General features: G+C 36.0%; 2 protein-coding genes across 2 annotated transcripts; both read right to left on the bottom strand.

Moving 5' to 3' along the window:
• Positions 1-493: 493 nt before the first annotated feature.
• LOC137734518 (uncharacterized) lies at positions 494-3,953 on the bottom strand. Its single transcript, XM_068473765.1, has 4 exons — positions 2,831-3,953; positions 2,208-2,618; positions 2,059-2,106; positions 494-1,923 (listed from the first exon to the last, which is right to left on the bottom strand). The coding sequence occupies exons 1-4, from the start codon at positions 3,951-3,953 to the stop codon at positions 494-496; spliced, it is 3,012 nt and encodes a 1,003-aa protein (XP_068329866.1).
• A 15,478-nt stretch (positions 3,954-19,431) lies between these two features.
• On the bottom strand, positions 19,432-21,531 carry LOC137734517 (PTI1-like tyrosine-protein kinase At3g15890). Its single transcript, XM_068473764.1, has 4 exons — positions 21,473-21,531; positions 21,202-21,349; positions 20,759-21,021; positions 19,432-20,077 (listed from the first exon to the last, which is right to left on the bottom strand). Exons 1-4 carry the CDS (start codon positions 21,529-21,531, stop codon positions 19,432-19,434), a joined length of 1,116 nt encoding a protein of 371 aa, XP_068329865.1.
• Between the last annotated feature and the right edge of the window lie 2,229 nt (positions 21,532-23,760).

Below are 23,760 nucleotides of genomic sequence, written 5' to 3'. Positions count from 1 at the left end.
CACATGATATATCACCCGTGTTCCCGTCATAATTAAAAATCTCTCCACGACAAAACAGTGCCATTTCCTATATAACCCTAGTAATCCTACCTAACCCATTCCGAGACGTACGTACCAATCAAAGCCCTCAAACAAACTCTGAAAGTATGTGAAGGGATACCCATCGTGCATCAGCTTTCAGTGTTCCCCAAAATGCATTTCTGACCCTGTGATTTGATGGAACTAACCGTCGAAGCAGGCACCGGCCAGTGGCAGCTTCTGCAACCGCCGCCATATCACCACCCACGCAAACCTAGAAACAAAAACCTTTCTTCTTTCTTAAGGTATCGAAATAAAAACAAACCAACCAACCAAAACACAACCCTTCTCCATAAAGACAACACATAAAAACTAAAAACAAACTCCAATTAATTTGTTAACAATGTATTTTAGAGAGAGAGAAACTAAGAGAGGAGGGTCGGAGTCACATCAAAACCACACCAGCTGTGACTGACTACAGAGACGACTGCAGCTGCAGCAGGTGGTGGTAACAGTCGGCTGCAGTTGGCCTCTTCTCCGGGTTCTGATCCAAACACCGGTTTTGGAGCTCCCTCAGCAACTTCGGCACACCTGTCAACCCGCAACTCCTCACCAGATTCCCTACTCCCCACACGTCCACCTTCACCCCATGCAACCCTCTCTCCATCTCCGGCGCGTGCCTCCCACGCGCCACCGCATCTCCAGCCATCCCCACACTGTGCGGGTATATCTGCGGAGCCCCGACAGCCTCCTCGAACCCGCAGACAAACCACTCGTTGTCCCTCTCATTCCTCATCACTTTCTCCCAACATATATCCCTATGCATAAACGACAAGTCGTGTAATGCCACCAGCGCTTTTGTCACGTACATGAGAGCCTCAACGAGCTGGTCGCTATTTGTAGGCTTGAACTTGCACCCTCTAGGCTTAAACACCAAAGCCCAATCTTTCTCCAACGATCTGTGGATGTACTCTGCATGGGGAATTCTCTGGTCGAGAAAATCATAGATTTCCTTCACGGCGGTCGCCTTCCGAATGTTACTGTAAAATCGAGTCATTGTGGTTGGCGTCATTTCAATTGCGTTTCCGTTCCCCATGTCGATCCTCTCGAAATCGCTAAAAGGTGGCATTTTGTAAGAACCACCATTGCAATTACTACTAATGTTGAAGCATCGATCCGCTAGCAATGGCAATAGGCTTGCAATCCTGAAACATGGGACTAGGGCTTTCAGTCTCTCAGAGGTCGATGACAGATCAACGGTTCCTAAATCAGTGCGAATTATTCGATCTTGAACCCGACTCAATGCACAGAAGGTTACAACATGACCGATTGCGTAGTACCCCAATATGTAAGGAAGATCCATGTAAGTCCACAAAAGTTTCTCAACTATTGAGCTTGACGGATTAATGTCCCGGTCATCTCTCAAATTATCGGCTTCTTCCCCTCTCCATAGACAGAAACTTCGAACGAAGCCTGTCACGTTCGGCCATTGATCCTGTAATGGTTCAGTTGGGGATGAAGCGTTAGGCTTGCGGATGAAGACCATTTCCAGTGAACAAAATTTGGAGACGATTCGGTTGATGCAGTCGTCCCAAATGGGAATGAAGGAGTCTCTACTTGTGGCAGTGGCAGCACTAAGACTTGGATTGGTTCGGATTATGGGGCTTAGAATATCGTATATGATGGCTCTACAGTCTAGCAATTCGGTTGAGGTGGTGAAGAAGATCTCTTTGCCTTGTGGTAAGTCGCGGTACACGTCTTTTCGGAGTGGGAAACGGAGTTCCTCCGGCAGTGGCTCTTGTACGTACCATTGAAGCTCGGATAAGGTAGGAAGTGATGGCGGTGGGACTCGAAGACACCCCACATAGTACTCCGTTGGGTCTTGAAATTCAAATGGAGGCATTGCTGCAACAAATACGCATGCAAATATTGTATAGATCATAATAGAACCTTTAATAAAATCGATATGTAGCATAAAATTGGACAAAAGAATGTTAACACAAAATTGCCAAATAAATCCAAATTGGTTTTAGGGCTTACATCTTGATGAGGATTCTGGCAAGGGAAGCTGGACTTTGTCATTGAACCCTAATAACATTGTTAAACAATGTAGTGTTAGATGTGGAATTATAATTAACCTAGATTTTGTGACATGGTACTATATTAAATATAGAGAAGCTCGTTTTTACCAGAAGTAGCGGATGAAGGTCTTCTTCTACCAAAGACTTTGACTTGTTGTCCGGACAAAAATCGGTCAACGGAGAAGCCTCTAAAGGGGCCATCTTCAAAGGCTTCCATGGTGCAAGCAACCATGGAATCATCAAAGAAAGTGAGCTCGTCGGCATTCAAGAAGCTCGAGCCTTGTAGCCTCAGTCTCCCTCTGTGGTGCTCCCCTTCTTCCGCCCACAGACTCACCGATTCTTCCCACGTCATTCGAATCTTTCCGATTCGACGGAGCTCCTTGGAAGAAGATGAAGAGAGGCCTGTTGCAAAGTCTAGGGAAGACTGATCATGATGATGAAACCCTAGCAAGGTCCCTCTTCCTCCGTGGTAAAACGGTTCCCCTCCACCGCTCATGATCATTAGTTGCTTTCCCCTACCTGCATATAATAACAGCAAATATATAGATATCAAACCGAAACTAAAAGTTAAATAAAATGACACAACTTAATTAACTTGTTATATTAACTGGCTAGTAACGTCCATTGTTTAGAGATAATGGATATTGATCATAAAATAAAGAATTGTATACAACTTGTGCTGTGGGCATTATATATATAATCAGTAAGCGGTTCAGCACTCCTCTATATACCTGAGAGAGGGAAGTCGTCTTCTTTGAACGAAGGCGGTTGGGGAAGATTTCTTGTCATAACAAGAGCCGATCGACTGTCGTCCCCAACCGACCCTAATCTGCTCTGAGGAGTCCTCATCCTCGACCCCATGAACTGCGAGAGCTCCTCGAAAACCTCCTCATCAAAAGAAGCAGGCAACCTATGAAGCTTTCTCTCGTACGGCGAAAGCCTAAAGTAACTCTTTCCAAGTTGTTCTCTCTCGGAACCTCTCTCCCATTCATAAACCTTTCTAAACTCTCCCAGCATGTTATCCCACTTGGTTCCCGCCGTTTTCGCGTCCCTGTTGACGCCATGCTTCTGAAGGAAGTCGGCGACTTCCCTGTCCTTGTCAGCCCTCGTTTTGCTTCTGGTGTGTGCAGTGGTGGTGGCGCCACCTGTCTCTGTTTGTAACTGCTCTGCTCTTGAAGATGAGCCCGACCCATGATCCGACGATCCACGGGCTGCCCCACCTTGGTACTGAATCCTCCACCCCCTCGCCAGCCATAGCATCTCGTTTGGTTTCCAAACCGGACTCACATACTTTCCTTTTCTGAACTGGTGGTGGTGGTGAACCGGGTTTTGAGGGTCTCCTTCCTCTGTCTTGTTTGTGTCGTGCCCTGATGTTGCTGATAGAGACGGTAGAGGAGAGTGCGGCGGCCACGACGAGGCGGTGTCGGAGGATGAGGCTGCTCCAGTGGTGGAGACATGGGGTTGAGATAATTGAGCATTTTTTGGATTTGGAGATTGAGATGGGTTTGATTCTGAGGGTAGAATTGGTATTTGGGGTTGTTTCTGTTGGGAAGATGGAGAAGGAAGAAGTTTCCATTGTCCGGTTGTACTTGTAAATCTTGGCCTCTTTGGATTCACAGCTGCCTCAAATTGATGCTGATCGAAGGGAGATGACGATGAGGTTGTTGGAGTACCGGTAGGGACAAACAAAGGAGGAGGAATATTGAAGGAGACACCAGCTGCAGCTGCAGATCCACTGATATTGACAGCCGTTGGCGGCGGTTGTTGGTCGTTGCGAGAAGGTGAAATCTGTTGCTGCTGCTGCTGATGTTGTTGTGGGTTTTTCTTGGTTGTTTCTCCTTTTTTGTCACCCATTTCAATTCTCAAATGGGCCCAAAAAGAAAAGGACTCGAGGTAAACAGAAGCCTTGGAGAAGAACTAGAACAAGGAAGAACAAGTTTTGGAGGAGTGGAACTGGTTTGGTTTTGTTATTCCACTATAACGCTCTCATCTTTGTTTTAATTTGTAGTTAAAAGTTGAAATCTGATCACAAAAATTGGCAGTGTAAAGTACAAGTGGCTCAGATTTATTTGTTATATTTTTCGAAATTCTTCAGAGCATATCTAGCCCGTTAAGTGCAATAATGTATGATGTAGGGCTTGGGATTTTTGAATGTTTAAGTTAGGGTTTGGAGTTCTGACCATTGCTTTTTGGACTTGAGCACTTAGGTTGCAGCCATATAAGACCCTTCAGTCTAGGCCAGTTAAAAGCAACAGCAGAAAAAAGCAGCAGATTGAAAAAGTCGTGGTTGTGGAACTGCGATTGAATAAGACCCTTCAGTCTAATTAATCACTTAATTAAGACAGCCCTTGAAACGGTAATGTTGATTTGTCACACTTGTATAGCTTGTGTGAGAGAGAAAAAAAAAGTAAAGGGAGTTATGATTGTACTACCACTGAAAAACGCGGCTCCGATATAAGAATTTTTTTTTTTTTTGGAAGAAGAAGATATAAGAACTTAACATCTGCTTTTTGCAAACCGATTTTAATTTGTTTTGATTTTAGAGAAACATATAAAAATGAGAAAGATTTATATGAAATGAATAAAATTTTTAGCCACAAAATTCGATTTTGTCTTTTATAACTTTAAAGTTGTCACTTTACTCTTTAAAATTCTAAATTTGCTCCACTTTGTCCCATATAACTCAATTTTGGATCCCATTTTACTTCTAGAAATTCAAAAATCGTCATTTACTCTATAAAACTCAAAACTCGCACTACATTGCTTTGATTTTGTTAGTTCCGTTACATGCGATGTTAACGTAGAGTGGAGATTTATAATATTTTCTGTTAAATTAGTTATTTTACTCTATAAAACTCGATTTTAATATTTTTTTTTATTGTTGAATGTTAAGACATAGTAGAGATTTATAATTCAAGACATTGCACGTGTGATATGATCTTATTGAGTAGTTGCTCCCACATATGTTTTAGGGGTAACTTTTGAGTCATAAGTGGTAAACTGAAATCAAAATTAAATTTTAGGAAGTATAATTAAAAATAAGCCTATTTTGTGTTAACAAAATAAGAATATATGTACGTTTTTATACATCTATATATATTCTTAATTGATTGCCACATACCCCATATAAATTGTTCTGTTGACAGAGTTCCACGTTTTCCCGCGCAAGGTGAGGGAGTGAGTGGAGAGTGAGAACAAAGGGACGGCATTTTTTTGGTTCAGAACGATGGGGACCGGACGAATAGATGGGTCTGCTCCAGTGAGTGATTCGCATGACTATTTTCAACGTCTTTTTTTATTTTATTTTTTTCCACTTCTCTCACTCCAATTTATTCAAAATATATAAATATTTTAGGCCCCCTTGTGGAGTAGCTTACTTGCATTTCAGTACAGGTTTTCTGCTCTATTTAATCATTTGATTTCCTTTTGATTGAAACACAATTCAAATTAGTGAAAACATGGATATCTAAAGCTTTTTTTTTCTTTCATTTTTTGATCCAACTTATATGAATTCGTATACCAAGATAGATGCTCCTTTTTTTCTTCTTGTTTATCTACTGCAATAATACCTGCATAAAGCTTTGCAGCTTGCACGTTTTTCAGCTCTTTATCATTTAGATTGAAACGAAGTAATGTGTGCATGCCTTTTATTTGTTGATAAAAGTCATGACCACTTTCGTTAAGATTAGTTTGCATTGCATGCATCGAGTTATGCAAAAAATTTAAAACACATAACAATGTAAAACTAATTTAATATACAACGACAATATTATTTTTCTTGTAAGTAAGTTTTTCTTTTCGAAGAGAGTCTAACATTTGCCTTTAAATCTTGACTCATAATGGTTTCCTTAATATTTTTTACTAGTGAACAATAAGAAGCATGCATAATTATGATTGTAAGTTAAACACTGGGTACTTGTAGCGTTATGCAAGAAGAAAGTTTAGGTTACGTCATAAAATTAATTAATAATATAGATATTAAACCAACTTACTTATAAATAAGCTTATGCAAGGTCCCTCATCTCATATTTTCAAGCCAAATACGTGGACAATGCAACCGTAGTGATGTAGAGCACGTGTAGCCATTAAGCTTCGTACATGAAACAACATACTCTGATACCATGAATGAAGTTGAGGTTATATCATAAAACCGATTGATAATATGGACATTAAACCAACTTACTTATAAGCTCATGCAAGGTTCCTTCTCTCATATTTTCAAGCCAAACACATGGACAATATGTTGGAAAAAAATTAGGGTCTAATTGCAATATTAAATCACATAAAATTTTAAGAAATAATTCATGCAATTATATATCAAAATTAATGCATGCACATGAGTAACCAATGTTAAATGAACATGATATAATGGATTAGAAAAACCTATAACATACGGTCGAGGCAAGTGTTGGACACATTGTCCTTAAGACAAGTTTACGTCCCATTACGGTACTCATGGTTGATTTGCGCATGTCTCCTAAGATACAACGACCACGTCCTTGTAATAGTAGCACTCCAAATCACAAGGCTCCATAAACCACGATTGTGTTGAAAACTCTCTCATATGAACTCAATGAGACTCTCTAATATTTAGTGCACTATAGGTATGATTATGTAAAACAATGAAAAGTTCTCTATGGTGATTATAGAGGGCTTCGCTATTTATAGAATGTGAGATACCTATTTGGAAAGCATGTGACTATTTATGAAGAGTCAAAAGTTGCAACTCTTCATTTGAGTAAACACATATTTCTACCAAAAGGCTCTACTTCTAATTTTCATTCAATTAATAAATAAAATTTTATAATATTATTTTTAAATTTTCCAACACAATATACAACCGCAGTGATGTAGAGCACGTGTAGCCAGCCGTTAAGCTTCATACATGACACAACATGCTCTGATACCAAGAATAAAGTTGATGTTCCATCATAAAATCGATTGACAATATTGAGAATAACCCAACTTACTTATAAACTCATACAAAGAAACTATTCTCATCAATAATGTAGTAGAGGAGGAGCAAGTGCGTCCGAGGGTGGAGCACAACTTATTTATGCCATTTGAAGTGTCAAAATGTGTTCAGATGATGCCCTCAAATTCAATATCACATTCTGACAGGACCACCATCATGGATGTGGCGATCAAGCACTCGTTCGAATATAAGCATAACTTCTTTTGCCGAATCGTAAGAAATTTGATATATAAGTCCATATTTATTACGGATCATAAATATGGATCTTTTCCGACTGAAGAGAATCAAACTCTAATTGTCTCCTAATTTTAATTCATTGATAATTAACACGTACGCCTTTCGGTTCAACAAGAAGTAACCAGGAAGACATTTGAATTGTAATGAATCAGTACATTTGAATTGTAATAAATACGGATCCTAATTTTTATAACTCAACTTGTCATGAATCACTACATTAGCAAAAGCGTCAAAATAAAAAAATAATAATTAAAAAAAAAAAAAAGATAACCAAGTTTTCAAAATTAATTATAAGGAAAATTAATGAAAATAACTTAAAAACTTTGAGTTTTAATCAAAAGGACAAAAATGTGTTATAAGTGAATATTATAAGGAGTGATTTTTTAGAGTAAAAATGTCATTTTCGTTAAAAGTGAACAATATGATGAGTGTTTCGTTAAAACTCCTTTAATTATATTAACTCATATTGCATCAAACTCTTTGTTTTCACATGCACGTACAAACAATATGGTCCATGGATCTTCCTTTTCTTGTACTTCTATTAATCTTGACCGTTGATTTTACTTTAAATATTCAACCTAACAGCTACGAAACTAAAGAAATGTGTATAAGGTAAGAAATGATGTGTTAAAATCATTTCGCTTGCTATTATTCAGGTTTAGTAATTGATGGTTTTCTAATATGTTGGCGAGGCATAAGGGTTGTTGTGTTGGATATATGTCAACAATCTGTGATAAAATTATATATGCTAATAAATAATAAATGCAAATAATAAAAAATAACAGAGTTTGAACAAAACAAAAATATAAAAACAGACAACTTCAAGATCAAGGCTTGCATACTCAATGTCCTTGAAACAGAAATTTCGTTCCTACGACGTCTGCTTCACTAGGATTCAACGACCAAGTTAGAATTCCAACACCGGAAAACTCAACTTCTGGCAAATTTTGCATGGTTCTCTTAGTAAGAAGGTTTAGGAATGTAAAAGAAGAATTTGATATTTTCTTTGTTCTAAATGCCATACAAATGGATGTATATATATATAATATGATTATTTCTGTTCGCAACAGGTATGAGAAAAGGATGCATCTGTTGGGAGACATCTTCTCAGATGGGTGTTTGTTTTCTACATTCTTTCACCACACTTTAGATTTCATTTGAAAATATGAGTCTGTTGGTAAAAAATAAATAAATAATTAATTAATTTAATTATTAGAGCCAGAGCTCCAAAGCCCAAAGCTCATCTTTTGATAATTATATACTAGTATATGGGCACACACAAAGTGTGTGAGAAAATTTTTTATTTTTGTTTTTGAAATAGAAGGAGAGAGGAAGAGAGTGATAGGGAATGTGAGAGTGGGAAGTTTTTTTTTTTTTTTTTTTTTTTTAATTTAATTTAATTTTTTTTTTAAATTATAGATATGTTAAGATTACATGTAGGTGAGGCTTTGAAAAAAAAATTAAAATTTGGTTATGTGAAATTACATTTATGTCCCACATTTCTTATTCATGTTTTGTTTATTAGAGGGTTAAATTGATAATTTCATAGGATTTTGGTTGACAATGAGTGTTTTATTAATTAGTAGAGATTAATTATATATTAATTAACAATTAATTAGTACACCCCAAAGCCCAAGCCTAATTTTATTCTCTAAGGCCTATCACTCAAATCAGTTTCTATAAGGAACAAAGTCTTATAAACTGAATAAACCTTTTGGGAATTGCCAATGTGGAATAATGAAATTTCTACTCAAAATTTCTAACATGTTGTAGCTAAATCGTACTTTCCTTCTCCTAGACATAACCCAAGGGAATCATTTTTGGTTCCCAATCGGTATGGAGTTCCCAGTCCAATCGTCTTTTGTCCTACTTTCACCAACGATCTCACCATTTTGGTTCCCAATCGGTATGGCTATCATTTTTATCACTTATATTTGCTTTTCACTCTCTAATAAGATTTTTTTTTTTTAATAATGTAAGGAAAAAGAGTAATAAGAATTGATCAACTTCGAATCAGTTTTCTTTTCAATTTTTTTTATTGATGATGAGTATTTGAAATGATTGTAAAGTTTGAAAACAAGGTTTTTATTTTTATTTTTTACATCTTTGTCGTTTTACTTCTATTGGATTAGACATGTTGGAGCTTTCTGTCTTATGCGGTTCACGTCCGCAGTGCTTTAGATAATGAATTTTTAGTCTCTCTTGCGATATTGACTGAGTTGTATAAAACTCATTCCACTGTTCCCGTTATTCGGCATCCTACTATGTATTCTTGAGTCAAGGTGTATCGGATGGGCTTGCTAAGGCTAACCCGCGTCCTGCAGCTTGTAGTGGGATTTTATGAGATTATGCGAGTCATTTCCTTGGTGGAGAAGCTTCATTTTGTCCTTTTTGTTGTGGAGTTAGCTTCATGTTGTCATTTGTGACTTCTTCTAGTGTGATATCTTGTTTTTCGTCAGACTCTTTCTTCTCCTCGACCACTTCGAAATCGTTGGAGAAGTTCTCTTTCCCAGTTGCAGCACATTGTTTTCTTGTTTGGCATGGAGGTGGTCGCCAACAAGTTTGCCAATTTAGGATTGCTTTCATCCTCATTTGATGGGCATGAAGTTCCACCCTTAGAGACGCTTCATTCTTTGCCTTCAGATCCTCTTTCCCATTGAATTATGAAGAGTACAATTTATGTTTCCCTCACTATTAATAAAATTACCTCCTACCGTGAGATTTAAAAAAAAAAAAAATTGTATCAAGTTCAATACATGAATATTTTATCTTCCCCCGCATCAATAGGCAACTACAATTGCAGCACTCATTGCCCTATTCCTAACACATTTATGCATTGATCTCAAATGGAAACCCTAACATTTTCACACATGCCGCAACACACATAGAAAATGCTCTGTTAGATCATTCAATTATAAGCTTGAAGTGGTGTAATTTCTTCATTTGCTTAAACCCAAATGAAGACCCTAAGGGTATGTTTGTTTGCCTTCATTAGCATCCCTTCAACTGGACTAGACTAATGATAGTGCAGTCTGGTGTTTGTTATTTACACAGACATGAGTTAATGAGACTAAAGGGGACTCGCCTCGACTGAACGCCTCGATATCTGTTCTTAGCGAGAGCCATCAATTTCTAGTAGACTCCTAGTCCCGTCCTCTTTCGTAGCTGATCCATCCGTCTTCTTCTCCTTCGCACCTTCCCCATCTCCCTTCTCCTTCACGACTTCGCACCCTCTCCCTTAGGCCTTCACCTTCACCATCCCACCTAAAAGCTAAATCTAGATCTCGAACAAAAACTGATAAAGAGTCCACCGACTCTCTTCCCTTCTTCTTGTTCAATTTCACTCTCTCTTTCTCTCAACAAAATCGCCATGGTTGTGGCTTTGAAGCTCCTGAAGCAACTTCGAGCACCACACACCAACTCCACAATCCTCGACCACAATCTTAGCCCACGAATCTTGAGCATTTGCAGAGCAATTTCTACCGTTCTGGCTCGACCGCCGCTAAACCCTGATTCTCCTTCCCCGTCATGTCTGAATCAGTACGAGCTCGACAAGTCCGCCGCCATTGTTGAAACCTGGTGAGAGCTTATGTTTTTTAGCATACAATTTTCAAATTTTCAAATTGAATTTGATTTTGTTATGCTATAATTGTGAATTCATGACCAATGAGAAAGAAATTCATTACCAAAGGAGTGAAATATTGTCATCTTTATGATTGGGAATTCAATCTTTTGATCAATGGGTATGTGCAAAAGGGTGATTTGGAAAGTGCCCAGTAGGTGTTTGATGAAATATTAGCACTATCATAATGTTTTCAAGTAGGTGGGTAAATGTTTAATTACATATACGAACTAGTAGATGCTACTTCTTTGTTGTTATACCTTTCATCTTCTCCAATTGGCTTGGGAATTTCATTCTGATCCAAACTTGATAAAGGACAATTGTAGATCAAAGTGATCCTAATTGATTGTGCATCTTTCATGTGGTTTTTTTTTTTTTTTTTTTTTAAATCAAGTTCATATAAGTCGAGGTGTCCATATAAAGATACAGGTTCTTTGGTGGTACTGGGATATTTTTGTTTTAGGAAATACAAGGCATGTCCTTTGTAGCTGTCCCGTGATGATTCGTCTCAAATTAGTATGCTTATTATGATACATGAAGCATTGATTGGTTTTTTTTCTTTTTGTTCTTTTACTTTGTGTATATTCATAAAATAGATTGATTCTTCAACTGAAAGTTAATTGGTTTGGAAATGACTAAACATTCAACTGCCAGATTTGTTAATTGATTTGCTGATATGTAGTGCTTAGGCAATAACCTGCTGGAAGCCAATACTGAGATCTATTGTTCCTTCTCTTTGTACTTCTCACTTCCAAATGAATCAGAAAAATATCAGGAAGGCCTGGAAGAAGGCAGGCCTTAATAATACCTTATCAAGTAAGTTTGCTCCATTGTTCCATGTCATAAGACAGAATGCATACGCGAAACCAGGCCAAACGAAGAACAGCACAAAGCGCAAAGGGAAAAAAAGTTGCAATTAAGGAAGAAAATGCAGACTGAGCAAGCCTCCCCAGCCGGCAACTGCACAAATTTCACGGCATATTGTTGATTTGTAAAAATTGAAGCAAAACCAGAATAAGCACAGGTGAAAATTTTGATTTCAATTTGGAAAGCAATTTGGTAGTTTAGCATTACTTTGCAAGCTAGTAGTTTCTTATTTTGCTTTTCATTTTGGGCTGTGAGGATGGTGTAATTCTTTATAGTGGATCTCTTCTTGCTCTTGGCCCTACATTTTAATGCTACTCTTGAATCATGTATTTTTTTCGTTGGCAAAAATTTTGGTTTATATTTTTTATTATCACTCTCATCCAATAATTTTAATTATGATAATATGTTTAATAGAAAAGAAATTAAAATAAAACAATAATTTAGTCTCAGTCCGAGCAAACACTAATAAATTGGCGACAATACTATTTTCATTATCCTGCTTCTTAGTTCGACACTTCACCAAACACTTCATTAAGTCAGTCCAGCTTAGTCTAGTCTAACCCAGTGTAATTTAATCCCTAAAACTAGTTCAATCTAAAATAGTTCAATGCAACAAACGCAATCTAATTGTTTTATATGTTTCTCCCCGCGAGATCATATTCCATTATTATATCAAAATGATACGTAGTAGTGAAGGACGGGGCTGGCAACTGGCAAATACTGAAGTACGAAGCACCAGCAGCAGGCAGGCGCAGAGCCTGCCATTTTGGCAGCAATTAGTGTTAACAGACAGACTTTTTTGTCTGGGTCCAAAGACACACACTAATCACTAGCCACTACCCCCATTCCTAATTTTCAAAACATATGATACCCTATGGCTACGATCTCCTCGGTCTTCCCTATTCATTTCATTGCCCTTGATTAAATATTTGAACTCCTTCAGGAATGTGAGAGGTTTGCTTTAGCTATATATATTTCGATGCCTTGTCTTCTTTTCTATTTTCTCTTTTCTTCTAAATATTCCCATGATCATTCTTGCTCAGTGGTTTATCTATAAAGTCGTATAACTTTTTATGGTGAAACATTCGCGTGCTTGCTGCTTACCCATCTTGTTTGGCAATTCATATATATGGACAACTAGCTACCATTTCATAATATGCCTACGTGACAACTTAAAGATTGCATTTTGAGTTGAGCCTGCATTATAATCATTGTGATCCAAGATATTGGGCCAAAATTATTTTTTATTTCAAGCAAACTAAGAATTCATACATTGTTTTTCCGTTGGGATATACGTCGATTGTCATATAAGGAATTCTCTTCGAAAGTGCTTTTTGTAGAAGCTAATTTCCTTTGTGTTTTGTATTTTTTTTTTTTTTTTTCAAAAAGTAGCATTTCATTAAGTAGAAAAAAAAAGTTACAAACCAACTCAAAGGAAGGCAGAATAACCCAAAATACATTGGGGAGAAACCATAAACACAACAACCTAGCCGAATATGCAACAAACAAAAATTAAAACCCTAACCCCTATCCTCCAAACGTAGAGAGCAGCTCTTGCCGCTACCGTTGCCATGAACGTCTTGCCAACAATCATCAAGGTAGCAACGCTAGAGAAAATGACCGAATAGCCAATTCAACCAAGACATCGTAGAACAAAAATTACAAACTCGCAACTAGAAGAGCACCACAACTAGATTTCATCTCCGAAAACAACGAATTGAGAAATAGTCTTTTGATCAGTTTCTAATAAATGCAACCACTAGTTAATTAAACAAACAGTAATGCCTCTGTACAATTATCCAACTGAATATACAGGACATTACTATAGCCTACAAGAAAGAGAAAAATCATAATTCATTCAATTTATTTGTTGCAAATGGGGAGGGGCATGCTCTCAATTTTTCTCTCTTCTATGCTTGGGCTTTTGTGGAAATGCTCTGGCTAAATAATTTTATAGGACGGCAATAAGACCGGTAATGCTTTATGACACAGAATATTAGGCGGTAAAGTATCAACAGATACATAAAATAGGTGTAACGGAGATGAGAATACTTCGTTGGATGTGTGGGCACGCGAGAAATGATAAGATTAGGAATGAGGATATCCGAGGTAAAGTAGGAGGAGCCGAAATTGAAGGAAAAATGAGAGAAAATCGGTTACGGTGGTTTGGACATGTGAAACGAAGGCCTACTAAAGCTCATGTTAGAAGATGTGAATACGGAATAGAGGTTCAAGGCTAAATGGGTAGAGGAGGACCTAGGAAGACTTTGGAAGAGATTCTAAAAAAGTCCCTCACCAAAGATATATAGATCCCTCAGCAAAAAAAGTTCCCACTTAATGAGAAAAGACTTTGTTGTTGTTGTTGTTGATTGTGAATTGTTATGTATAGATCCCTCACCAAAGATATACAGTTCCCTCAGCAAAGAAAGGAAATGAAAAAAGTCCCTTTTATTTTTGAGAAATCAGTTAGAAAACAGGATTTTACAATTTCAATGGATGAAATGCTTAAAATTAAAGAATGATTGCACATGGACAGAATATTAACGATACTATCGATTAAGAATTGATGACATATTGACGAAATCTCATAACTCATCGTTTTAGTAAAAGAGAAATGACACATTTTTCTCTCATTGCACACCCCTTTTAAATTAAATAAATTAAAAGTAAATCACTATTCATAAATAAACATATATATATTTATGTATATATTGGTATGAAGAAGGAGAAAAGCGATACACTAATATTACTTTCCTGTCATTTGATTTGTATTTACAGGATTGGGGACACATTTTTTATCCACATTTTGTAGGGACTCCCGACTCACTTTGTAATGTATTCAACGGTCCAAATTGTATGTCTTTTAGGTATTTTCTCGAAAATCATTTCTATAAAAAATCACTCAAATCTGAAACCATATGACTCTTGGATTAAAAAATGATCGTCATTTTAGTGTTTCTTTGCTGAACCGTATTCGTTTGTTTCCTTCCCTACAAATGAATGTCTTATTGGTCTTGAATTTTTTAGTTTTTTGTAAAGATAATTTATGAATGATGAATTGAAATACAAGTGATCAGGGTTGTTAATACATTAGTAAGTAGGTCTAGAAAATGGATATCAAATTATGGGTTTAAAAAAGAGGGTTACCAATCCTAACACATTTGTAGTTATAGTTGGATAATGCAAGGAATACTAAAATTTTAAACTAAATGATATGTCATTAAAAAAAATAAACACATTTATTAATACTTAATTAATAATCTAATCATTAATAAACACATTATTTCATTTACAAAATTTAATCTTTCTCTCGTTGCCCTAGTTATCACTGAAACCGGACAAATGATAACAATAGCTGCACAGCTAGTTAGCTGAGCACACACCACGCACCACAAGGCATGTGATTCTGCTGCATGATTGTCGTTTTAATAAATTATATTCACACGATTAGCTCATACATAAGAGGCTCTTGAAATTGCCGCTGCAACAACCAATATACTGAAAGAGAACCGACGGAGGAACAATTTTCAAGTTTGAAAATGTAGGACTACTTAACCATGCTAATACTTCCTCAAATTCAGCTGCCCATACATTGCTAAATATTAATTTCTGCCTTCAAGTTACGTACCATATATCATCAGAGCAGTATTACATCAATTTCTGCAGCGTGGACGACAGTGAAATTACATGTAAGCATGAATACGATAGTCACCGAATTAACATGAACCGTAGGGTTTTGACCCTCTTGCATCTCGTGATTATTGCTCTTCGATCTGTGTCTCGTGCACAATAAGGCTGCAACCCGGCAACCATAGTGAAGCCATGAATCACCATAACTGATAAGTTGAGGCTTGTTTATATGTGTTTTTAAAATGATTGAAAACGTTTTTTGTGAAAATGTTTTTGAAACTAATTTTTAGTAAAAATTCAAGTGAATTTTAGAAAGCACTTTAAGTGATTCTTGGAGGAAGCACATATCTAGTGCTTCTTCTAAAAAGCACTTAAAGTGCTTTTGGAATCCAAAATTAATTTTACTAAAAGCAATTCTAGTTATTTTAAAAGCACTTCCAAACGAGTTCTTGATCCCTTCTATATCCTTACATGATTAATTACTTTGTGGTTGTTAACAATTTAAAGGACAAGAAAAGAAGACGAATTAAACTGACTACAAACTTTAATCTTATTCTATTGACTAAAATGAAGAAAACTACAAATTGTTGAGATACAAGAAATTTTTCTATATAAACCTAATTCTAAACAAACAAAAAATAATAATGAAAGTTACATATAAATCACTGCAGACATGATCACTGTTACCTTGCTGGTATCGTTTAAATTTCTCAAGCCGTTGACCCTAGAAACCACAAATGACCAGTACGTAAATGGCATTGGAGAAACCTTTCGAGGCCCCCTACTTCAAGCACCCTAACCCATAGCTAGGCCGGCTACGCACTTCCTTTTCGTCCAGGCTTATCTGTCTCCACCTCATTTAAATGTTCCTTTCCAAGGGTACACAAAGCAAATGCCTTCACAAGCATTATATTGTGTGTTCTTGCTTTTAACAGAAGCAGTGCTTCTGTGTGAATACATACTTGGATCAGTCCTGATCAAATTCACTGCCCTAGCTATTCCTATATAGCTACATTTTATGTGTCATATGATCAATAATATTAGTCCAACAAGCAAAGCTTTCTTTTGAATTGAGATCGTCTCAAGATTTCTGTGTCTAAAGCCGATGGATCCAAAAATCTAGACCATTCATATTAAATTTTGCAGCTTTCATTAGCCCATTTTGTTGACTTACTTCACATAAAATCAAACTCTTAAATAATCTGAATCTCTGTTTCTCTCAAGAATCTCTCTCTTTTTCTTGAACGATCCAAATTTTTGGATTCATCGACTCGGAACACAAAATTCTAGCACGAATCTCAACTCGTTCTTTCCTTCACCAAATTCGTCACCAAATTCGTAGAGGGTCCTATCTAATCCTACTTGGCCTGTAGGTTTACTAGGTTTGACCTTTTTTAACTACAAAACATGTTTTCTTTGGGATTTGGGACGGTAAAAAAGCTGCTCTCACTCCCATTTTTACTGGCTTCTTCCTAAATGATCTCGCCATTGTCAATTGACTGAGCATATAAAACATAGAGTTGAGACAAAGCCGGTTTTAATGTCAAAGTCCACTCTCTTTTTGTCGTTAAGTTAGCATACAGATCCAACATTTATATTTATATTTATATTATTATTCCCCTTTTTCTTAATCACATGATTAAACATCTTTGATTTTTATCGACACGCATTTCTTGTATTGACTATTCATTGTTGTGATGAAGATCGACATAGAAATTATATGGTCTCCTCTTGAAACCGATTGTTTGATTTACTAACTAAAACAAAAGTCAAGATTAAACACTAATCTAAAATTTCAAATAGAGGATACCTTTTCAAGTTTGAAAGTATTGAGATCATGTCGAGCTTTACCATGCTTATATATACACTTTCTTAAATGTGATCAATAGTTAAGTTCTTTTTTTTTATCTCTGGTAGTAGATGATTAGAAAAGAAAACTTAAAGACTCGTTTGAAAAAGGACTAAAAGAATTTTTGGTCAAAATATTTTCAAGCATTTCAAAAATATTTTCAAACAAGCCTTGAGAGAATAAATGCTCCAATTAGAAATCACAACAGTAGATTGTGGAGCCTTATCGGTCATTTTGCAAAGTGGAGCAACTACACAATGCTTATTATCTTTGTGGAGAGTCTCTGTATTTTTTTTATTGTTTTATTTTTTTACGAATAGATAGATAGAGTCCTGTTAAGAGAAGTGTTATTTGCACTTTTTTTTTCTGCATAAATATGTTTGTTTCCAGCCTTTGAATAAATCAAGAACGGAATTAAGTAAAAAATATAATTAGGGGTATCCACACAGAAAAAGAGTGTCTAATACGCATCTCTAATATTTGTCTTTTTGGTTACTTTTCTTGTCTAAGTTAGGCGAGTATTTTTACTTACTACCTTATTTATCACTGTTAGATGAGTTTGGATTTAAAGATTCGTGTAGTAAATAGACACAAATCTCAAAATTCAAACTTATCTAATGATAATAAATAAGGTGATGAGCATACACCATACTAAATGGTGGGGAGCAAAAATGCATTCATCGTAATAGCTAACAAGTGTCAACCTTATGTGTCTTGAGAAATGCCACATGTCATCATCCTCTGAGCATCTCTAAAAGATGTTGAAAAATAATTAAAATTCTATTTTAAAAAGTCAATTTTAAGAAAATATCTCCAACCGGTTTTATAAAAGAATCTTTATTAAACAAAATGATTGGTAAATCTATAAATTTACAGGCAAAAGGAACAGTAAATCTTTAAATTTACAAATTAACTTTTGACCAGTTAAATATTAAAAATAATAAAATTCGAGAGTGAACTTTAAGCAGGGAGGACATGAAGAGAAATAAGGTTGTCTTAAAAAATGAGAAATTTAACGAAAAATTTTCGGTACTGTTCATTTTAACGGAAAACCACATTTTTACACTAACAAGTCAATCCAGGTACTATTCACTTTATCCTTTTTTTTGTCCTTGTCGTTAAAACTCAAAGTTTCCAAGTTATTTTCATTAATTTTCCTTAAAAAATAAGATTGGTTTTGAATTTTTATAATAAAATATTCAAAATTTATTAAAACGTAGTAGTTTTTTAACACTTTGCTAGTTTTTGTCTTCATCAATTTTGGAACGATTTTAAGATTTATTCAAATGGTGCGACTCATTTGTTGTTTCATATAAAACACCAACGCATCCGGTGGAATAACAAATATAATCAATTACATGCTTCTTTCAACTTGCAAAGACATATTTTATGTTATTAATTAAGGTCATCATGATTAATAATAAGATGAAGTTGCTTTCATTTTTCAATTTGAAAAGAATAACACACCTAATATTCCAACCAAGAAAAATTTGAAATTAGGGCAGGTAAACATTCGTCGATCGGAAGTATAGCAAACTTCCAAACCTAAATAAACAAAAGAGACATTTATATTTGGGTCGAAAAAATCAACATGCTATCAAGTTAAGTTCCGTATTACCTTTTCTTTCCCTTTTATTTTTTATACATTTTTTCTATAAATATTAGTGATAATTAAAATCTTCTAATTTCATGCATCAATTTATTTGTATTTTTGAATATTTAAAGATTGGTTTATTTTTAATCAACCTAATATCTTCTAACAATAAACTAGTATATATACTAAGTTACTAACATAAATCCACATGGAGAACATACACCTAACTCAAGGAATTTCTCAAACCGTCGAAGTTTTCTTAAAAAAAAATTAAAGCAAACTTATATTAAAATGTTACAGACTAGCAAGACAAACAGATGAACCAAAAAGGAATAGTACTTATAAATTATAGACTTTTAAACCTGTACGCCATTAGACCAAGTCATGTTTCTGGACTTCTGGTTCATTTTTCTGATACAAGACTGATGCCTTACAACAGTAAACTAATTAATTAAGGTCATGAAAAATACAATATTTCGATTTCGCATGCAAACAAAAAGCAAAGGCCAAAAATATACATTCCAACCTCACAAAATAAAAAGATTGAGATTTTTGAAGTTATCTTCTTTGTGGTCTTGCCCTTGTAATATTCTCTCTTGCATCGGATAGCTCCACACCATAAACTTCATGGTGAGTATCAATGTCATCGTAAACTTCGTCGTCTTCATCATCCTCAGTGTCCTCCACTTTTGTGATCTCCTTTTTCCTTCTTCCTATACCTCCCTTAAGCCAATCCACCACCTCTATCATGGTGGGACGATTGTCGGGGCTATTATCGGTGCATTTCATAGCAATCAGGACCGTCGATTTCACTTGTACTTTATCAAACTTGCCCTTCAACCTTGGATCAGCAATTTGATTAAATGCACCCTTTTGGACATAGGGGGTGACCCATTGAACAATGTCACGTTTCACTCCTCCTGGTAGTTTTTCTATCGGCTTTTTTCCACTAATTATTTCGAGGAGCAAAATCCCAAAGCTATAAACATCACAACTCTCAGAAACCTTCCCCCACATGGCATATTCAGGAGCTAGATATCCAAGAGTTCCCTTTACCCTAGTAGTCAGATGAGTTACACCGTCCGGAATCAGCTTTGCAAATCCGAAATCAGCAACTTTTGCCTCGAATTCAGAATCTAGAAGCACATTACTGGCCTTTATGTCTCTGTGAATTATATGAGGATTGGCCTCATGGTGCAGGTACCTTAACAATGCAAAAGACGAAGAAAATTGAACAATGCTAAATCATACTGAAAAGTATTTCATATGAATTACGTAATAATTAGATTATCATCAATGTATAAGATTTAATTATTATTAAACTTAATTTTTATTCCTAAGTTATGAACATACACATGAATACGTTAGTATCCCTACAATAGCAATGTATGTGTGCATAACTCAATGATCCTGTACCTACTAAAGTGGATGGACCAAAATTAGAATCCAACCATCAAGTATAATTGATGACAATTAGATCTTGACGTCCTTGTTTAAGGAGACTTCCAATGAATCTAATCATAATTCATTGCAATTTGAAGCTCATAGAAATGTTATCTAGCTAGATTTTATTATCAATGAATTAAAGCTTAGGTAGGCAAAAGCATCTTTCACACCTATATTTTGTATACTAATTAATAAGGATATATAATACTTGATTACCCCCTTGGGGATGAGCTCATTTCCCCACTTTTGAATTTTGGAGGTGTACTTATCCGAATGATTCATTTAGCAAAAGAAAGAACATACAAAAATAAGGTGACACAATCGAGGGTTTACTTAAGGAACACACAGAATAAGGTGACACAATCAAGGGTTTACTTTTATATTTATTAACGGTTTTTGTGGAGCAAATTAACGATTAATTAGCTTTTATATAACTTACGATAAACCTTCAGCTGATCCAATGGCGATGCTCAGTCTTCTTGACCAATCAAGAAGACAATCTGCTGCAAGTTGGCCATGTAAATGGGTGATCAAGCTATGATTAGGCATAAAATCGTACACTATGAGCCTTTCATCACCTCCAGCATAAAATCCCCGCAGGCCTAACAGATTTCTGTGTCTCACCCTTCCAAGTATTTCAACTTCCACTGCAAACTCCATCTCTGCCTTTGGACTCATTGTCTTTAATCGTTTCACCGCAATCTGAACACATAAATATAACTGACAAAATTAAGTGTGACTACTAAAACCAACCAATTGAAAAAAGAAGAAGAAAATACGTTGTTGTAAAAATTATAAATTAATTGATCATGCAGCTTGCTAGCTGGTGATGATCAGAAGAATCGAAAAATCAAAGGAAAAAGATGGACATGATTGCCTTGCCTCGACGCCTTTACTTGTTCGACCCCAATAAACACTTCCAAACCCTCCTTCTCCAATTTTGTTATCATGGTGGAAGCTGTTCGTTGCATGAAGAAGCTCCTTGAGAGAATATATTTCCCACGGGTAATCCCTGTTCTTGTGAACCCTACTAATTAATTGAACAAGCAAACCCCAGAACTAATAAATACATGAAAAGTAGTAGCAAGTAAAGATATATAATTAATCAACAATAAACATAGATCAGGCTATAATTAGATTACATCAAGTTTACCTGGTCTCAGCTGGTTCTCGATCTTCTTCGGCGGCACAACAAAAGCAGTTCAAGGGCATTTTGGTTCGTGGAAAGAAAAAACAAGACTTAATAACTGGTATATATGGAGGGTAGTTGATTAATAATTATGGACTGTGACTGAGGGATGGAGAAGAAAACAAAAGCTTGATGGTCCTAGCAAGAAGAAGGCAAAATATTTCGGAAACTTTGAAGCAAAAGGAAGGAGTCTTATATGGTGAAGACAAAAGACAGCAGCCTTGGAAGTCAAGGAACTTTGGTGTTCAATGGCGAGAACAAATCTTTGGCTGTTCACCAGCAGTCTTCGTGCTCATGTACTCGAGTATTGTTAGCTTTTGCCCAACCTGCAGTTTTTTGTTGGACATATGTCACATTTTTAATCTTCTGATTAATAGACTTTCTTATAAAAAAGTTATTTCGTACAGTTTTAGTATGTGATATAAATATTTATATTTTGAAGGAGGTGGTATAAAAATTAGGATAATTACAAAAAACTACATCAATTATTGATCTGACGACACTTTTATACCTCTTCTTTTAAAAATGACAATGTCATACTTGATCTTACGAATTTGTGCCAATGTCAGACCTCCATCAGTTTTTCTGTTACTTTTTCTGTTAAATGCTGATGTGGCCAAAGACAGGACCCACTCACTAATCCAACTGGATTGAAAAATAATAAACATATTTTTAATAATTAAATATTCAAAAATTAAAATAATTGAAAATTAAAAAACTAAAAATAAAAAAAATGGCCTAAGGGATCCAACCTTCCCTTCCACCCGCACCATCCCTTTTTCTTCTTCTCTTCGACAGGCACCAAACCCTTCCCCGTCCCCCCAACCTTCCTCCACCACCCTCTCTCTCTCTTCTCTCTCTCTTCTCTGGGATGCGGTCTCCCTCCTCCGTCCCTCTCCCCACTCGCACTCGTCCTTCCCTCACCACCACCTCCCAACCCGAACCATCCCTCCCCTAGTCTTTCCATACCCAACCTTCCTTCACCACCCCACCGCCGCCTCTCTTCCTCCATCTTCACCACCCCACTAAAGAAACCAAAAAAACCAAGCCTACACCCAGATCCCACACCCAAAAAAAATAAAAAAAAATAAAAAAACAAACCAAATCTACACCCAGATCATCCTACACACCCATCACCCTCCTACCTTCTCTCCACCCAGTCCATCCTCCGACCTCTCTCCTCCTCTCAACCTCTTGATTTCCTTCTCCTCTCAACCGTCAAAACCCTCCTCTCCGTCCCACCTCCGCTCTCTTCGCCTTCAGACCCTTCTTCTCCTCCCTTTCTCTGCTACTCTCCTCCTCGGCGCTGGTGGTTGCAGAAAGAAGAGGGAATTAGAGTGGGAGAGAGAGAAGGGTTGGTGCGGGTCGAAGAAAGGAAGGCCCGCATCCCTAGGCATTTTTTATTTGTTTAGTTTATTTAATTTTTAATTTTTGAATATTTAATTATTAAAAATATATTTATTATTTTTTAATTCATTTGGATTAGTGAACGGATCCCATCTCTGGCCACGTCAGCATTTAACAGAAAAAGTAATAGAAAAACTGATGGAGATATGACATTGACACGAATTCGTAAGATGCGGTATGACATTGTCATTTTTAAAAGATGAAGTATAAAAGTGTCGTCAGACCAATAGTTAAGGTATTTTTTGTCATTTACCCTAAATATTAATTAGACATCAGTATACTATTTTTTGGTGATTTGTACCTTTTTTTTGTACAGTTGAAAGCAGCACCATCACCGGCGGCGAAGTAGGCTCTGTAACCATCAATCCTAACCTTTCAAAGTTTTGACGCAGCACAAATTAATTAGGGTTGTTTTTTTGTAATAAAAAAAATTGAAAATATGAGTACATTCCTTAGAATTCAATTTTCTTTAACTAAAACTCATCATGGTAAGTTTCTCTAATAAAAACCCAATGACCAGGCTCCAACTAAGCAATATCCATAATTAAGTTTGACTTGGCAAAATTTGTATTTATTGATGTCTAAATTACCCTTAGTAACACTTACTTTGGGTCTCTCACTTATCATCTACATTTTATTTTACATTATTTCATTCAATTAAATGTCTTCAAATACCTTATGGGGATTTGGAAAAAAATTTAAATGTCATGATTCATATGCATTTAATAACAAAAATTTACATGATACCAAAGTTCCTTATATATTTGTTTTCACATGATGCTAACAAGTAAATTAGTATATCCTACAAATATCAAAAAGTTATTTTATTCAAAATTATCAATATT

Source organism: Pyrus communis, chromosome 5 (genome assembly GCF_963583255.1).
Source record: "Pyrus communis chromosome 5, drPyrComm1.1, whole genome shotgun sequence".
Classification (NCBI taxonomy): domain Eukaryota; kingdom Viridiplantae; phylum Streptophyta; class Magnoliopsida; order Rosales; family Rosaceae; genus Pyrus; species Pyrus communis.
The sequence above is the reverse complement of the archived record's forward strand: the minus strand, read 5'-3'. Positions and strand labels throughout refer to the sequence as shown.